Here is a 15,286-nt window from a genome sequence, read left to right as displayed (position 1 = left end):
GTTGGCACAGTGGAACAAGAAGCTGTCCCAATCAATATTTCTGTAGCTCTGAGGTGGCATCACATTAAAAGAGGGAAATTCCCATTTCCAGCTCCTCACTGGGGATTCCTTGCAGGAGGCTGATTTCAGGAAGCCTCGGAGCAACAGAGCGAGCAGAAAACAGGGATTGTGGTTTGTGCAGTTCCTACAAGTGTGAAGGATGGGGTGTCAGGAGGGACAGATAGAAAGCAGCAGTGGCTGCTCTGAAATCTGATGACCCACACAGAAGGAAACCTCATTTCTGTAGCCATGGGTTAATTCTGGCAATAAATGTAATATCAGCACTGCTGGAGGCACAATGTGGCCAAAAGCTTAATTTCCAAGTGCCTGGGCAGAGAATTAGGGAAGCTCAGATTCACACTGGTGAAATTTTTACCTTCCAGTGTCCCTTTATCTCTCTTAAATAACAGTGATGTCGATGTGTGACGGCTCTGAAGCCTTCCTTGGTAAATGCATGATGCATAACCACCTCAGAAATGTCTGTAATTTATTTAATTTAATATTGGTTTCGTTCTTTTTTTTTTTTTTTCTTTTTTTAAAATAAAGAATATGTGAACAATCATCTGCTTCTGCTGATCTGAGAGAAGGACTTCCGTAGGGGTTCCCATCTGGTACTTGGCATCCTGGGATAGTTTATGCCATGGGAAGGTGGGGTAAATCTTTACATTCAAAAGAAGTAAAGAAGGGAAGAACAACTGTTCCATCGTGCTGGCTGGTGGAAACATGGAAAGAAGTGGATTTTGGGATTTAAAGCCTGTCAGGAGTGGGGTTGGCACACCCGGGGCATGACTCTGGGGCTGCCTTGGGATCTTCTTCAGCCCGGTCCTTGCTGACCCTCCCAAGGAAGCCAGGGAGGGACTGTTCATCAGGAACCGGAGCGACAGAACAGGAGGGAATGGCTGCAAACTGACAGAGAGAAGGTTTAGACTGGATATTGGGAAGGAATTCTTCCCTGTGAGGGTGGGGAGGCCCTGGCACAGGTTGCCCAGAAAAGCTGTGGCTGCCCCATCCCTGGAAGTGTCCAAGGCCGGGTTGGAACGGGCTTGAAGCAACTGGGCTAGTGGAAGGTGGCAGCGGGTGGAATGAGATGATCTTTAAGGTCCCTTCCACCCCAAGCCATCCCGTGACTCTGCGATTCCAGAGCGGCCTGAGGGAACCACCTCCGTCCCGCCGCCATGGCCGCTCCAAACTACAACTCCCAGCAGCCCCCGCGGAGGGGGCGGGCACAACCCGCCACCCTTCGCAACGCTATTGGTCGACTCTCCGGCGGGGCGGGTGGTGATTGGCTCAGGGCCACGCCCATCGGGCCGGTACAGGGATGGCGGGCGGGCGGCGGGCGGCCATGGCGGCCGGGCTGGCGCTGGGCGCGGCGGTGCTGGCGGTGGCCGCGGCCGTTCTGCTCCGCGCCTTCGTCCTGCGGCCCCCGGCCGGGCTCCCGCGGCTGTGGGCGCGGAGCGCCGGCACCGCCGCCCTCAGCGCCGACGAGCGGCGGGAGCTGAAGGAGGCGCTGCGAGGTGAGGGGGCCCGCGCACGGCGTGTGCCCCCCTCGCCCCCCGGACGCGGCTGAGGGCGGGACACAGGGCGAGGGTGGGACCCGTGTGGAGGCGGCCGCTCCTCGGGTGCTTTGCCGGGGATGGAGCGGGTGTTGGCCAGGGCAGGGATTGTCACCTGTGCAGGGCACCGGTGAGGCCACACCTGGAGCGCTGCGTTCAGTTCTGGTTGCTCAGTTGGGACATTGAGGGGCTGGAGCAGCAGGAGAACTGAGGGAGCTGGGGGGGCTCAGCCTGGAGAAAAGGAGGCTCAGGGGGGACCTTCTGGCTCTGCAATTCCCTGAGAGAAAAGGGAGCCGGAGAGGGTCGGACTCTGCTCCCAGGGAACAGGGACAGGAGGAGAGGGAACAAGCTGTGCCAGGAGTGGGTCACGTCGGACATCAGGAGGAATTTTTCCGTGGAAAGGGCTGCCAGGCCTTGGAAGGGGCTGCCCAGGGAGGTTTGGAGTCTCCACCCCTGGAGGTGTCCAGTCTGATGTGGCACTCAGTGCTCTGGTGGGATTTGGTCACAGGCTGGACTCTGTGCTCTCGGAGGTTTTTTCCAACCTCAGTGATTCTGTGAATCTCCTGAACCCGCTCTGGCCCAGTGTTGATTTTCTCTGCCATTCCCTGCTCGTACACACAGAAAGCACCAGGCACCTGTGACGGTGTTTTCCAGACATCCCTTTGGCCACTGGATAAGTCTCTGTGGGGATTTTTTCCCTCTCTTGCTCACCACTGGCAGCCTGGCTGTGACCTCCTGCTGCTGTGTTTGTGCTGTGTGACGTGGGAGATTGGAGGGTTTTAGATCTCAGGAGGGCTGGCAGTGTGCAGGAAACCACAATCTGGCATAAAATGATAGCCCTGTGCTGTTCAAGTAGGGCTTGGGCGTGTAAATCTCATACCTTGCTGGTTTGTAGGATTTATTGCCTAGCAAATCGTGTTTGCATACCTTTTTAATGGGAAAATGAAGGGTCACAATAGATTTTTGTGTTAATTGTCGAGTCACACGACCTCAAAAGAATCTGTAACCTCACTTGACAGATACTCTTGGGAAAGGCAGCTGGGACTGGGACTGAGTTAAACCCATTTTCTGCAGCACAGTGGCTGGATTTTGGAGAGCAGCTGTGTCTGAGCCTGTTTAAATGACACAGCAGACTAAAAGAACCAACAAAAGACCTGTCTGTTTATATATTTTAATAGTTAGGGCAGTCTGTGTAATAACACTCTTGCCATCACGACACAAGTCACTGTTGAGAAAGAACCTTGAACTGCCAACTAAGCTGCTTGTTCAGCTGCCAGAGTAGTTTATGCCTCTGAGGAATCAGATCACCCAAGCAAATTGCAGCTGCTCCTGGACAGTAGCATTTTTAACGATATCATTCAACACTTGAGGATGAAAAGTGGAGTCAGATTATCTGCAGAAATGCCCTGGCTGAGCTGTTGGGGAATCCTGGTGGCTGCCTGTGCACAGCTCAGCTGAAGCACATCAGCCCTTTTTTGATAGTGGCAGCTCGTGAAATAATGTCTAAAGCTCCTGGGAAATATTCAGGAACATAAATATCCTTCCCCTCTTCTGATGACCATGCAAGTATTGTTTGATTTCAGCGCTGAGTGATTTCTGGTCTGTGTTTCATTGAAGGTGCCATTAAAATCCCAACTGTATCCACGTCTCCAGATGACTTGAATACAACAGCCATGGCAGAATTTGGGAGTTACATTCAGAGAGGTACTAAACTTTCATTCTCAGCAATCTCTGCTGCTTGATTTCATTTTGATAAACAAACTGGAGAGTGTATATATGGTTCCTGAATATAATGGAACAGGTTTTCCTGAAGAAAGACCTGTCAGAACTGGCACATGTGTATTTTTGGGGTATCCATGGCCAAAGCTTGAACAGGGAAGGTTTAAACAACTTCTTGCACCCGTGGTTTTTGGTCCTTGAGATGGTTAAATGCCATTAAAAAAAAAAAAAAAAAAGGATAACTACTGCTGCTTCAGCCCCTTTTTTTGGCAGTTCCAGTACTGGTGAACGAGAACTCCTGGTTTGTTTAGGAAAGTTTTAAATACAAAGTGAGATGGATTGGTGCAAGTGTGAGAACTTCTGTTCTCTCCTGTGATCAGTCTCATTTGCAGTGCTCCCCTGAGGCTGAATAGATGACAGCTCTATGGGATGTACAATCATAGCATGGGACATTATTGTGTTTTTAATTTTTTTTTTTTTCCCCTAACAGTCTTCCCGGCTGTATTTTCTTCAAAGTTCATCCAGCATGAAATTGTAGGGCAATACAGCCACCTCTTTACTGTTCAGGGCTCTGCCCCTGACCTGCTGCCCTATATGCTGCTGGCACACATGGATGTTGTGCCTGCTCCCCCCGAGGGCTGGGATTTCCCTCCCTTCTCAGCTGCAGAGCACGAAGGTTTCATCTACGGACGAGGAACGCTGGATAACAAAAACTCTGCCATAGTACGTCCTCTTGGTAACGTCATTTCAGCAGGATAAGAGCCTGGCAAGGGGAAATTGGAGGAGTCTGTTCTCTTGCAATCCACAACGTTGTCTCTCTTGCCCCCTTTTTGAATTAGTGATAAATTCCCGAGCCCTGCAGTGTTGTCCCAGCTTTTCCTAGAGATGGAGTGACCACGATTACTGGAGAAAGCAGAGTTAAAGCTCTTAGAAGGATCAGAAGAACGTGTTCACAGGTGCAGATGTATTTGGTTAAATGCCATATTTAACATTTTATGGCCCAGGTTGCCCAGAGAAGCTGTGGCTGCCCCATCCCTGGAAATGTCCAAGGCCAGGTTGGATGAGGCTTGGAGCAACCATGGCAGGGGGTGGGACTGAAACGATCTTTAATCCCCCTTCCAACCCAAACCATTCCATGACTGTGTGTCAAGTGTTGTGTTTGAAATCAGGGATAGACCTTTTCCTTTTTCCCAGGTGTCACAGGAGCATTCAAAGCCAAAGTTGGCCCTTTGAAAAGGCTTGCGTTTCAAAATAAACAACGTTTATTTAATAGGATTGACAAATAACCCTGTATCTTTTATTCAGTCTGTGGCAGAACAAAGGGCTGTTGTACTTAATACATTCAGGAGGAATAAAATACAGAAAAGATTGATCTGGGCAAGATTTCTCATTGGGGAAAGGTTGATGGAAAAATTAGTAAGGAAAATGGCCCTTTGTGCCTTGTGGTGATTAAATATTTAAACAAATATTTAGCAAACCAATGTCAGGGGTGCTGTGACTGCTTATTGTGACATAGCCCACGCTCCTAGAAAGTTTCAGGTTATTTAATCATCGATTTCAAACCCTTGAAACTTGAGAGTTTGGTTTGGTGCTTCCTTTTGCTGTGAACTGCAGAAGTAACTCCACAAAGGGACCAAAAAAATGAGCAATTTCAGTGAACGTGGCGAAACAAGATGTGAAAAATTAAGTAGTATAAATTGAAAAAAAAACAAGTGAGATGGGATAATATGGTAAATATATTGTTATATATATCTCCCACAGCAAATGGTAGATTTGATTCCTCATTCTTCAAATTAAGTTTCTGGGGGGTTTTATTGTCATCTTGGCATTTCCTGTATAAAATATACTGCTGATTAAAATGGCTGGATTTTGTGGCTCAGGTCAGAGCCAATCTATGTGTGGGACAGTTTCAGGGATCCGTGAATTCCTTGAATAATTACAACTTTGTCATGCTTATCAACACAAATATTGGAGTGTTTTTTTCCAGGGAATGGGAATATCCTCAGTAGGAGCCACAGAAATCAAAGCTCAGCTGTGAGCAGAACAAAGTCTCCTTAAGGGCTGTGAAAGCATCACCTTGCATTCTTTTACATTTATTCTCCTCATTAACACCCAGGGATGGTACAACACGTTCTGCTTTTCCTGCAGGGAATTCTGCAAGCTCTGGAATTTCTGCTGAGGAGGAATTACAGACCCCGCCGATCCTTCTATATTGGCATCGGACACGATGAAGAGGTATTTAATTTCCCTGCAATAACGAGTTGTTTGCGCTGTTCATGGAGGTAACAAGGCTTTAATTTCTTCAACGTTGTTTAGCTGGAATGTCTTCCCTGTTTCTCTTGGTTCTGTGGGGAGATACTGTGTCAGGCACGAGGGCAGAGTTATGTGTTGATTGTTTGGCTTTGTGTGACGTTGACAAAGGGTTTGGTGTGATGAGGAAAGAGAACACAGGAGGGTGGTAGTTCAGATTCTTTCCTGCAAGGAAGGTGCAGCAGGAGTCACATTCTGGAGTACACATAGGACATGAAAAGCTGGCTTAAGATTCATAGGGTTGTTGCAAATGATCAGGAAGAACTAACAAAAATGTTCCACTTAGTGGTACAGAGAGACAGGTGAGGTGGGTTTGTTTATGCATTTTCAAAATAGAAAAAGGATTGTTAATAGTTAAAATTAATATGTTTAAAATTGCTGTTCTGTGGAGCTTATAGCTCTGAGATATCATGTCTAAAAATCAAGAGAAATTCAAGCAACACTGAGGGGCTGGTGAATGAGAGCACTCCTCAGTGTGGACATAAATCCATCTGCTGCTGGGCCATTAGCAATCTCTAGTGAACTGTCAGCAGCAAGGTGTTTTCCAGTATTCCTCCTGCCTTAATCTAAGCAGCTCCTCTGTCTGGATTCTCCCAGGTGTCTGGTAGGAAGGGAGCCATGAAAATGGCAGCTCTGCTGGAATCCAGAGGAGTGAAACTCTCCTTCCTGCTGGACGAGGGAAGCGCGGTACTGGACGGGATCATTGCCGGAGTGAAGAAGCCAGTGGCTCTGTAAGGAGAACACGAGTGCTCCTGCTGAAAGTGATTCATTTTCAATAATTAATTAGTGATTAATGGCCTTGCTAATGTCACTACAGTATGTTTTCAAGGCGTGGGGCGGCGTTGGTGTTGCTGCAGCAGTGGCACAAAGTGCAAGCCAAGGACCTTCAGCCTTTGCTTGCTGTCCATCACAGCTGTGCTGACAGAAGCAGAATGTTCCACTTAGCCCTTGCAAGCATTTTAATTTTGTGCTGGGGAGAAGCAGCCAAGACATCAGTCCTCCAGACATCTAAATATTGTGATAATGATTTGTTGCTGCTGCTTCTTGGGTGTTTTTTATGATACCAAAACTACACACAGTAGTTATTTTTATCTATAGCCTGTGTATGTGTGTTTGGGGTTGGCTGCATGAATCATTTATTTGTTTATTTATTGACTTATTTGTCTATCATTGAGCAGAATTGCTGTCACAGAAAAGGGTTCAATGACACTGAACTTCACTGTGGAAAAAACACCAGGACATTCATCCTTTCCTCCTAAGGAGACAAGTATTGGCATTCTTGCAGCAGCCATGTCCAGGTGAGAGTTTCCCTGTCATGCAACATCAAAGACGGTCAAGCAGACTCCCAAGTCACTGATATGTGACTTTTTTAATATTTGTACTTAGAGCCTTTTTCAAATTCCTGTCAATATATTTGAAATTGCAGTTTGTAGCTGACTTTGAAGGGCAGAAATACAGCTCCCAGCAAAGGGACAATTGCCAGGTGTCTGCGGTGTCTTTTCACTTCATCTGTTCCCAGTGTCAGTTGATTCTTTAAAAGCAAGACAAGTGCTGTCTACCCTAATTTACTCTGTAGCAATAGAGATTCCTTTGTCTGGGCTGCAGGATTTCTCTGGAATTTATTCCTGCACATGCCTGCTACCTCAGCTGGTAATTCTCCAAGCCAGTAAACATGGTGTAGAGTCATAAAGTGACTGCATAAATCGTCCCTTTACGTGTCAGTGTAGATACCAAATTGGCTAATAAATATATGTTTTAAAAAAACTTAGTATGTCCAGGCATGGCGGAATTTGTTTTGATGTGTTCCTAGATTTCCATGTATTTATAGGAGTCAGGCTTTGAGATTTTTTTTCAGCTGCTTTTCAAAGAAAGTCTTTGCGTGTGACTGGAACGCCCAGAAATCTGTGGAGCTGTGCTCGCAGATTCACTCACCATGAGAGCTAAGTGTGATTGCATCTCAAATATAATTCAGAAATCAAATTCCTGTCAACCTTCTGGAGCAGTAACAGCCAGAGATTCTTTTTATTTATTTTTTTTTTAATTCCAAATGCTGTTTGTTTTGCAGACTGGAGCAGAATCCCTTGCGCAACCTCTTTGGCCACGGGCCAGAGCTCATGACTATGGAGCACCTTGCAGCAGAGGTGAGGAAAGCAGCTTGATTTCATTCCCAGATTTCCATATTAATAAGTGAAGAGTAACCCAGCTTATGAATTTAGAGCACAGCTAGGTCCTGGAAAGGAGAGGACTTCAGCTGGCCTTTCTCCCAGATAATTGTTTCTGCTGGAATTGTTTCAGCCCTAGCCAAGTGACTCTGCCGTGCTCTTGCAAACTGGAAACTTTCTGATTTGTGGCTTTATTTCTTCCCCTTAGTTCAGGTTTCCTCTCAATCTCATCATGAGCAATCTGTGGCTGTTTTCACCTGTTGTCAGCAGGTAAGAAAGAAAAAAAGATCCTTGATAAACCTTGAAAGATGAAGCCGTTTCTAGTCTTCCCAGGAAATCAGTCACATTATTTTACAGTTCAGGCAATTCAGTGTTCTACTGTTAATAAGCACTTCCTTAATTGAACAAGCCATCATTCAGCTTATTGCCTGTAGAATTGTGGTGCTTGTGTTTTAGGAACGTTCACCTTGTTTGAAAATTTTTGTTTGTTTCTTTCTGGTTTTTTTTTTAAGAGTTCTCGCCTCGAAACCTTCCACCAACGCCTTGATTCGGACGACGACCGCAGTCACCATGTTCAATGCAGGAATCAAGGTACTTTCATTTGCATTTTTTCTCCATGTAATAGGATGAGACCGTTAGGACATTTGATTTCCAGCTATTTATATCCATTTATAAGATCAGTATGGGCCCTGTTTGTCACCACCTGTCACCACCACTCTCGTTCCTCCCTCAGATGCGGCTTGGATTTGGCTACAGTTGAAAATCGCTTCCTTTCCGAAGTCTCTGATCTCTATCAACCAGTCTTAAGGTTGTTAATGCTTTAGGACAGACAAGAAAGAGGTTTTTTTTGTGTAATCCTACAAAATATCAACGACAGTATTTGAAACTCACAGTCATAAGCAGTTCCCTGGCCCAGGTGGGGTCTTGTGTTCGTAGGACAGGTCTGGTGTTTGCCTTAAGCAGGGTTAGTTTGCACCTTGGACTGAGAGATAACAGCTTCTGGCTGATAACAGCCAGATCCTGCCCTGATAAGGAGGTGTAGCTGTCCAAAAATACTGTAGCCCTGAAAAATAAACAGGCTGTTTGGTGTGTCCCTGGAAAAATCTGTTACTGAAAAGCATCAGTGGACAAGAAAACAAGATGCAGTGGCTGAACAGTGACACGGAGTGGCCAGGAGAGAACTGACACCCTGGTTACTTGCTGTTTGGTTTTTTTCCTAGAGATCATACATTTTTTATTTAACAAAGTTCTAAATATTCATTCTGTAGAAAAGAAGAGTTAATGTGTGTTCAGTAACATCATTTAAGTGACTTATATCTCATATTTGGGGAAAAGGAACATGACAAGGAGATAAAAATATTGCTTAAAAGGGAAACCAAAATAAAGTTTCTGAACTTCTCAGTAGAAAGTTTCTGAAGGGAGAGGGCTTAGCTCAAGATACCGATTTCTATATAAGGGCTAATTTAATTTTTGTTGAATTTATGAATGTTTCCTTGTGTATTTATCTGCATTTTAGATGAGATTTACGGTGTTTTAACACAAAAAGAGATATCACACTACGTGGAAATCGTGAAGCATTAGGCTGAGGCCTGGAGTTGTTTGAGTTCCCGAGTTTGCAGTTGGCATTTTAATCAGTTTTTAACTTCCTTTTAACTTTGGCCCTTCCTTTCTGTTCTAGGTGAATGTCATCCCTTCTTCTGCAAAAGCCACCGTGAACTTCCGGATCCACTCGGCCGAGACGGCTGCTGAGGTACCCACTGACCCCCCCACTGCTTCCCAAATCCTTTTGTGTCAAAGAGCAGCAAAAAACACCTTCCTTTCCCGAGCCTTTGCTGGAAGTTTTTCTTCCTAGAACTTTTTTTTTTTCTGGGTGATTTGGATGATACAACTCCCAACAGCAGCAGGTTGAACCCCCCGCCTTTCAGGATTGAAGCAGTTCATGAACACCTTGAGACAGGGATTGCACTGGGCTTAAAAAATTCAGCTGAAGTATCAGAATCCACTGAGGAAGAGGAAGAGAGGCTGACACACAGTTTCAACAGCCACAATTGACAGTTCACAGGCAAATGTTTTCTGGAAAGCAGGATGTCTGCCGATGTGTGTAAGGGATGCTGTCTCATTTCTTGTGCTTATTTGATCTCTGTGTTTTACCCACAGGTGCTGGAGGCAGTTAGAAACACCATTGCTGATGACAGAGTGAAGATTGATGTAGTAGAGGCCTTTGATCCACTCCCCATCAGTCCTTGGGATGAGCAGACATTTGCAGTCCATATTTTTCAAAAAACCATTCTGGACACTTTCCCAGATGTTGACAGTGTAGTCCCAGGTAACAGCAGGCACATGATGATTGTTTCCTCTCCAGCTTCTGCCCCCTCCCCCATTTGTTTCCATTTGCTGTGTACTTCTCCACCCCAGCTGTTAACTACTGGAAACAGCTGTTTTTTCCTCTTTTTATTCCGTTCCCTCTTTATGCTTCAAAAGTTTTAATGTTGGGGTTTTTTTTTTTTAAGTAGTGGAAGTAAAAAAGCAAACAGGAAGCTGACAGGAACAATGAGCCTTGAATTGGACTCTCTGCACATACAAAGGAATCTCTTCAGGGAAGAAAGGGATTGTGAGGGAGAGGAGGAGGTCTTCTTGCTTTAGGTCTTCTTTTATTGTTTTCATGGCTGGCAGAGCCATTCCTGCTTTTCTGTATTGTTCCTTAGGATCCCAGCCCCTTCCCTTTCTTGCAGCTCCTTCTTAGTTCTGTAAGTGTTTGTTGGACCGCAGTTTGAAGCTTAAACTTTTGGAGAGGCTCTTCTTAGACTGAATTGTACGTTCAGCTCCTGTTCCTGGAGGAGAGAACGTCCCTCCAGGATGTACCAACCCACTGTTTCCAGTGAGGCTGCTTTTGGTGCAGGCAGTGGTTACGCAGAGCTGTTATCAGCTGCCTTTCCCTTCTCCTGGGGGAAATGGGGGTCATTAAATAGCTGCTGTGAGGCAGAGTGAACCTCTGGGGCTTTGTTTTCCAGGCACGTGCATTGGAAACACGGACAGCAGGCACTTCACCAACGTCACCAACGCCATTTACCGCTTCAACCCGCTGCTCCTGACTGCAGATGATCTCCCCAGGTATGAGCTCTGCCTGCTGTGGGCAGCTGCTGGGCTGGGCAGCAGGGAAATGGAAGATGCAGCTGCCTCAGGCAGAAGGAAACCCAACCTTGTGTACCTTAGCGTGCTGGTGGCGTGGCCTCACACCCGGCCAAGCCACCCATTTCCTGCAGATTTGGGTGCTGCTCTAATGGGGGTGGAAATTACGCTGGGAGAGCATCAGCCCTCACTCATTGTCCCTTCAAATGCGGGCAGGGCTCATTTAGGGGTTCCATTTGGTAGGCCAGCAATGCTGTGGAGCTCACTGTGCTGCAGGAGTGTGAAAGGTGGTGTTCTGGTAGTTGGCCTTGTCCAGGAGATTTACCCACATTTTTGGACGCATTCCACTCTGAATTGATTTGCTCCTTAAAGCTGGAAATTACGCTTCCTGAAATAAACTGATAACAGCATCATCATGCAAGGGATTATTTGCTCATTTAGCATGTATTAGATGTGTCATTTTATGGAGGTGCAGGTGCTGCAGAAGAGTGTTCTGGCTGTGCAGGACAGTGACATAACTGGCCAAGAAATGGGCAGAGAGCTGGAATACTGTTAGGATTTTTTTTCCACATACACCACAGACATAGTTGTTTTGCTCAGAGCCTTAGAATCAGTAAATTTGGTTTGGTTACAGTGCAGAATTTTCTGTTCATGTTGTGCATTGCTTTATGAAGCCAACAGGCAAGAAGGGTGCTGGGCACGTGCAAGAGGGTCACAAATACACACTGGAGTCAAAACCACTCCTCTTTTTCTTTCAGGATCCATGGGTTGAATGAGAGAATCTCCATTGAGAATTATGAGAAACAGGTTGAGTTCCTCTTTCAGCTGATCAAGAACTGTGACATTGACACTCTTCCAGAGCCCCACTCCAGCTCCCACGAGCTGTGAGAGACACCCTGAGAGGAGCAGCTGCTGAGGTGGCCTGTGGGACACAGGGGGCTGGGCTGAAGGTGCAGTTCTGTGCTGGCCATTGAGCTCCATCTGGAATTTGGGGCTTGTATATGGTGGTTTACATACAGATGGAAAAAACTGCTGGTTGCTGCTTCGGGAAAATGTGTGGTTTGCCACAGAACCTGCATAAAACACAACAAATAACCCTGATTTCTGCTCCTCCCTGGTCTGACGTGCAGCCATTAATCTGACATTAATTTTTTTCTTTAAGCCTCTGAAATTGGCAGTCACTTAAAAATCTCAGCTATAATCAGCAGTCACTCGCCAGTGAGAGGTGAATCATCCTCTGGGCTTTTGGCAAACTTCATTTGATACAGTTAATTTGACTTTTCATTCGTGTAAATGAGGTGTCTGTCAGCAGCTCACGTGGAAGGTTTGTGACGTGCTGAAAGGTTTCGTGTAGAGTCACACTAAGAGTTCAAAACTGCACTGCTGGGTTTGGGCTGCTTTCCCCAGGGGATTGTCCCAGGCTGCTTCCCCAGGGGATGCTCTCAGCCAGCATCCAAGGTGCTCTCAGCCAGTGTCAGTGTTACCTCCCAACTGCCAAGCTCTTCCATTCATGCACTGATTTCTGACTCTCTTTTAAAATACTGAGCTCCAGAAGTTGCTGTAACTGATGAGGTGCTGAAAACTTTTCTTCCTGTCTTCTTAGTGATTTATTTTTTTTTATTTTCCTCCCTGACTCTTTGGTGTGGCTCAGGGTATGTTGTGCAGCTGGGTGTCAGAGTAAAGGGACTGCAGCTTGAAATAAGAAACTAACCCACTGCTGTCAGCTCATTTATTTTCTCTTTTCACTGAATCAGTTCCTGTACTGTATGTTTCTCATTTGCTCCTCTGAGAACTTGATTGTGAAAGATGTGAAGCCCTTCAGCTTCTTCCAGTTCAGTGGAACCAGAGGTTTGTTCCTTCACTGCCTGTGCAGTTTTCACTTTGCTGCAGCACTTCCACTGCCTCAGTTCTTCGGGAATCCTGGGATAGACAGGCCATTGATGTTGACTCTGTTTCATCTTGCACTTCCTGCCTGTCCTTGATAGCACTTTTGGCCTTGTTGGTCTCTTTAGCTGGGGTTACCAGTATTAATTAAACAAATAAATAATTAGCACCTTGATATTAGCCAAGAGAAGTCTGGGTGAAAGCTGCCTTGTAGCACTGACACACAGTCACATATCTCCCTCCTGCTGCAGAGATGTGGCTCTTTTTCACAGCCTGAGTTATACACTGGAATGGGTGGTTGTTCTGCTCTAAATTCATACTGTAAAATGTATTGGAATGTACAGGAAATACCACGAAATGTATCCTGAAAAACACTGATGGAACTGTGATTCCTCTTCTTTCTTTTCACCATTCTCTTATTTATTTGCAATGTGATCTTATCATTGTGGCCAGAGGGCTACAACTCTACCACCAACTAAATAATTGAAACAAGACTGATGTTTTCACCTAATAAAACAAGGAATTTGGATTCTTTTCTGATTGCTATTTAGTCTTTTTATGTAACTGTACAATTGCAGTGAAGTCATTTCCACACCTGATTCTACGCTGGAGCAATTCATAAAGTTTCCATCAAAACAAACCCACATATTTTTTTTTTTTTTCCAGCCAGCTTTGATCTTTTGCACCCTCCCTGGTGCTCCCCCTTCCTATACAAAACCAGCTAGCTCTGTTCAGGCATTATTGGGCAGTAAATAGTTGCATCTTTTATGGTTTGCTGCACTTTGTCTGTGTGCCCCGGCGTCAGTGATTTGTTCAGCCACGTGCCTGTGGCTCTTTTGTGAAGGTGTCATCCCTCTTGCAAACTCCTGTTGCAGGCACAGCAAAAGTGATGTGTCAGGGCCCAGCAGAGAATAAAACACAGCCCCGGGGGTGGGAGGTGCAGGAAGGTTTTGTTGTTGGTTTTTTTTCACTGGCAAATCTCTGTAAAACTGAGTCTGAAGCCTTTGCTGTGCGGGGTCAGTGTTGTTTAACACCTGATGGTTGTGCTGCCAGTCAGAGGGACCTCCACGGGCTGGAGAAATGGGAGAAAACAGGACTGGCATGAGGGAGCACAGGTGGTGAAAGTTCTAACCTGGGTCATGCTGTTGTGGTGTGGAAGGAGGGGTTCATTGCCTCTTGTAACAGCAGAAGAGTCCTGAAGACACACAGCATCCTTTATATTCTGCAATCTGCCGTCCCCAACCCCAAATCCCTCCCCTCTGTGTTTTTGGTGAGGATTGTTTCCTTCTGGGACATTCATCTGAAGGTTCATTTTGCTGCTGAAGGAAAAGTGAAGGGCAAACAGCTCTGGGAAGGCAGGGCTGCTTTTGGCAGGTGCTGTGCAAACGTGTGCCATGAAGATTTCTCTGCAGAGCCTCATTAAGTGCTGCTCATCAGCCAGTGCTGAAATCGTGCAGTGCCTCTGCGCTGCTCAGCAGAGCTCTGCTGCATCCTGAGCCCCCCAGACTGCAGGGGCCTTGAACACACCAGCAGGATCCACTGCTGGAAAAGCACATTCCCCACCTCTGCCCGTTTTCCCCAGTCACTTCTGATAATCCTCTGTGCTTTTTCTCCCATGCAGCAGCTTTGCCTTTGTGTTCTTAAGCCTCTTTATTTTATCAAGTTGGCTGCCATGTCGTGCTCATCTGACACTATTCTGAAGGGTTTGGTGTCTGCACAGCTCCCCTGACACAGGAATGGGAATGTCTCTTACCCTGAGTGCTGTGGGAAATCCTGGTGTCATCATGTGACACCAACACACACAGGTGATGTGCTGGCCTTTCCTGCTGAGATCACCTACAGCTTTGCCTGGTGTGAGTAGTTCCTCGCTGATGCCAAGTGCACCCTGAAAACACAGATTATTAACTCCCAGAGCTATTCTTTTTTGGTTGTAATGACTCACTGTGCCTTGAGCATGGAGAGCAATTACCTCTGACTCATCAGAGAAGGAAAAGCCTGATTTTCTGCTCTGAAAACAGGTAACTTGGTGTCATACTAATGACTTGAGCGCTCTGTTAGTCCAATTCCAGTGTGTTAACATTTTTGTGTTATATCCATAGCAACTTCCTTTTTTCCCAAGTCCACAAAGCTGCCATTCTTCTGACAACTCTAAATGACGTATCTGCAGTTGTCCAGTCATCCCAGCCTGCTGTGGGCCAGCTGATTTAGGGGCACGAGGACCTGCTACACCATGGAGAAAAGGTCACATTCCACACCTGCATTTTCTAAAGAAAGCTGTGTTGCTGGCCTCTGTTTCACAGGGCTTGGTTTATTTTCAGCCCCAAGTGACCGTGGGGAGTGCAGGCCCAGAGCTGCAGGAGGACGCAGGAACAAGGTGTTTACAAAGTTGTTTCCTCCAGCTTGGCATTTGACACTTGCATTCTTGGCTCCTCTCTTGGCCTTTACCTGTGAGGTCTCTCTACAGCACCACCATCTCCGTGCCTGGAGTGG

General features: G+C 46.2%; 1 protein-coding gene across 1 annotated transcript; it reads left to right on the top strand.

Annotated features, from left to right (window-relative positions):
• Positions 1-1,357: 1,357 nt before the first annotated feature.
• PM20D1 (peptidase M20 domain containing 1) lies at positions 1,358-13,328 on the top strand. Its single transcript, XM_027901263.1, has 13 exons — positions 1,358-1,553; positions 3,210-3,296; positions 3,802-4,034; positions 5,460-5,546; positions 6,219-6,352; positions 6,800-6,919; positions 7,687-7,762; positions 7,992-8,053; positions 8,296-8,374; positions 9,462-9,533; positions 9,941-10,109; positions 10,795-10,894; positions 11,671-13,328. The coding sequence occupies exons 1-13, from the start codon at positions 1,358-1,360 to the stop codon at positions 11,798-11,800; spliced, it is 1,545 nt and encodes a 514-aa protein (XP_027757064.1). The 3' UTR covers positions 11,801-13,328.
• Positions 13,329-15,286: the final 1,958 nt, after the last annotated feature.

The sequence above is a fragment of the Empidonax traillii genome, unplaced genomic scaffold, assembly GCF_003031625.1.
Source record: "Empidonax traillii isolate 1590-97213 ecotype Southwest subspecies unplaced genomic scaffold, ASM303162v1 scaffold769:size436185, whole genome shotgun sequence".
NCBI lineage: Eukaryota > Metazoa > Chordata > Aves > Passeriformes > Tyrannidae > Empidonax > Empidonax traillii.
This window is presented reverse-complemented; position numbering and strand designations above follow the sequence as displayed.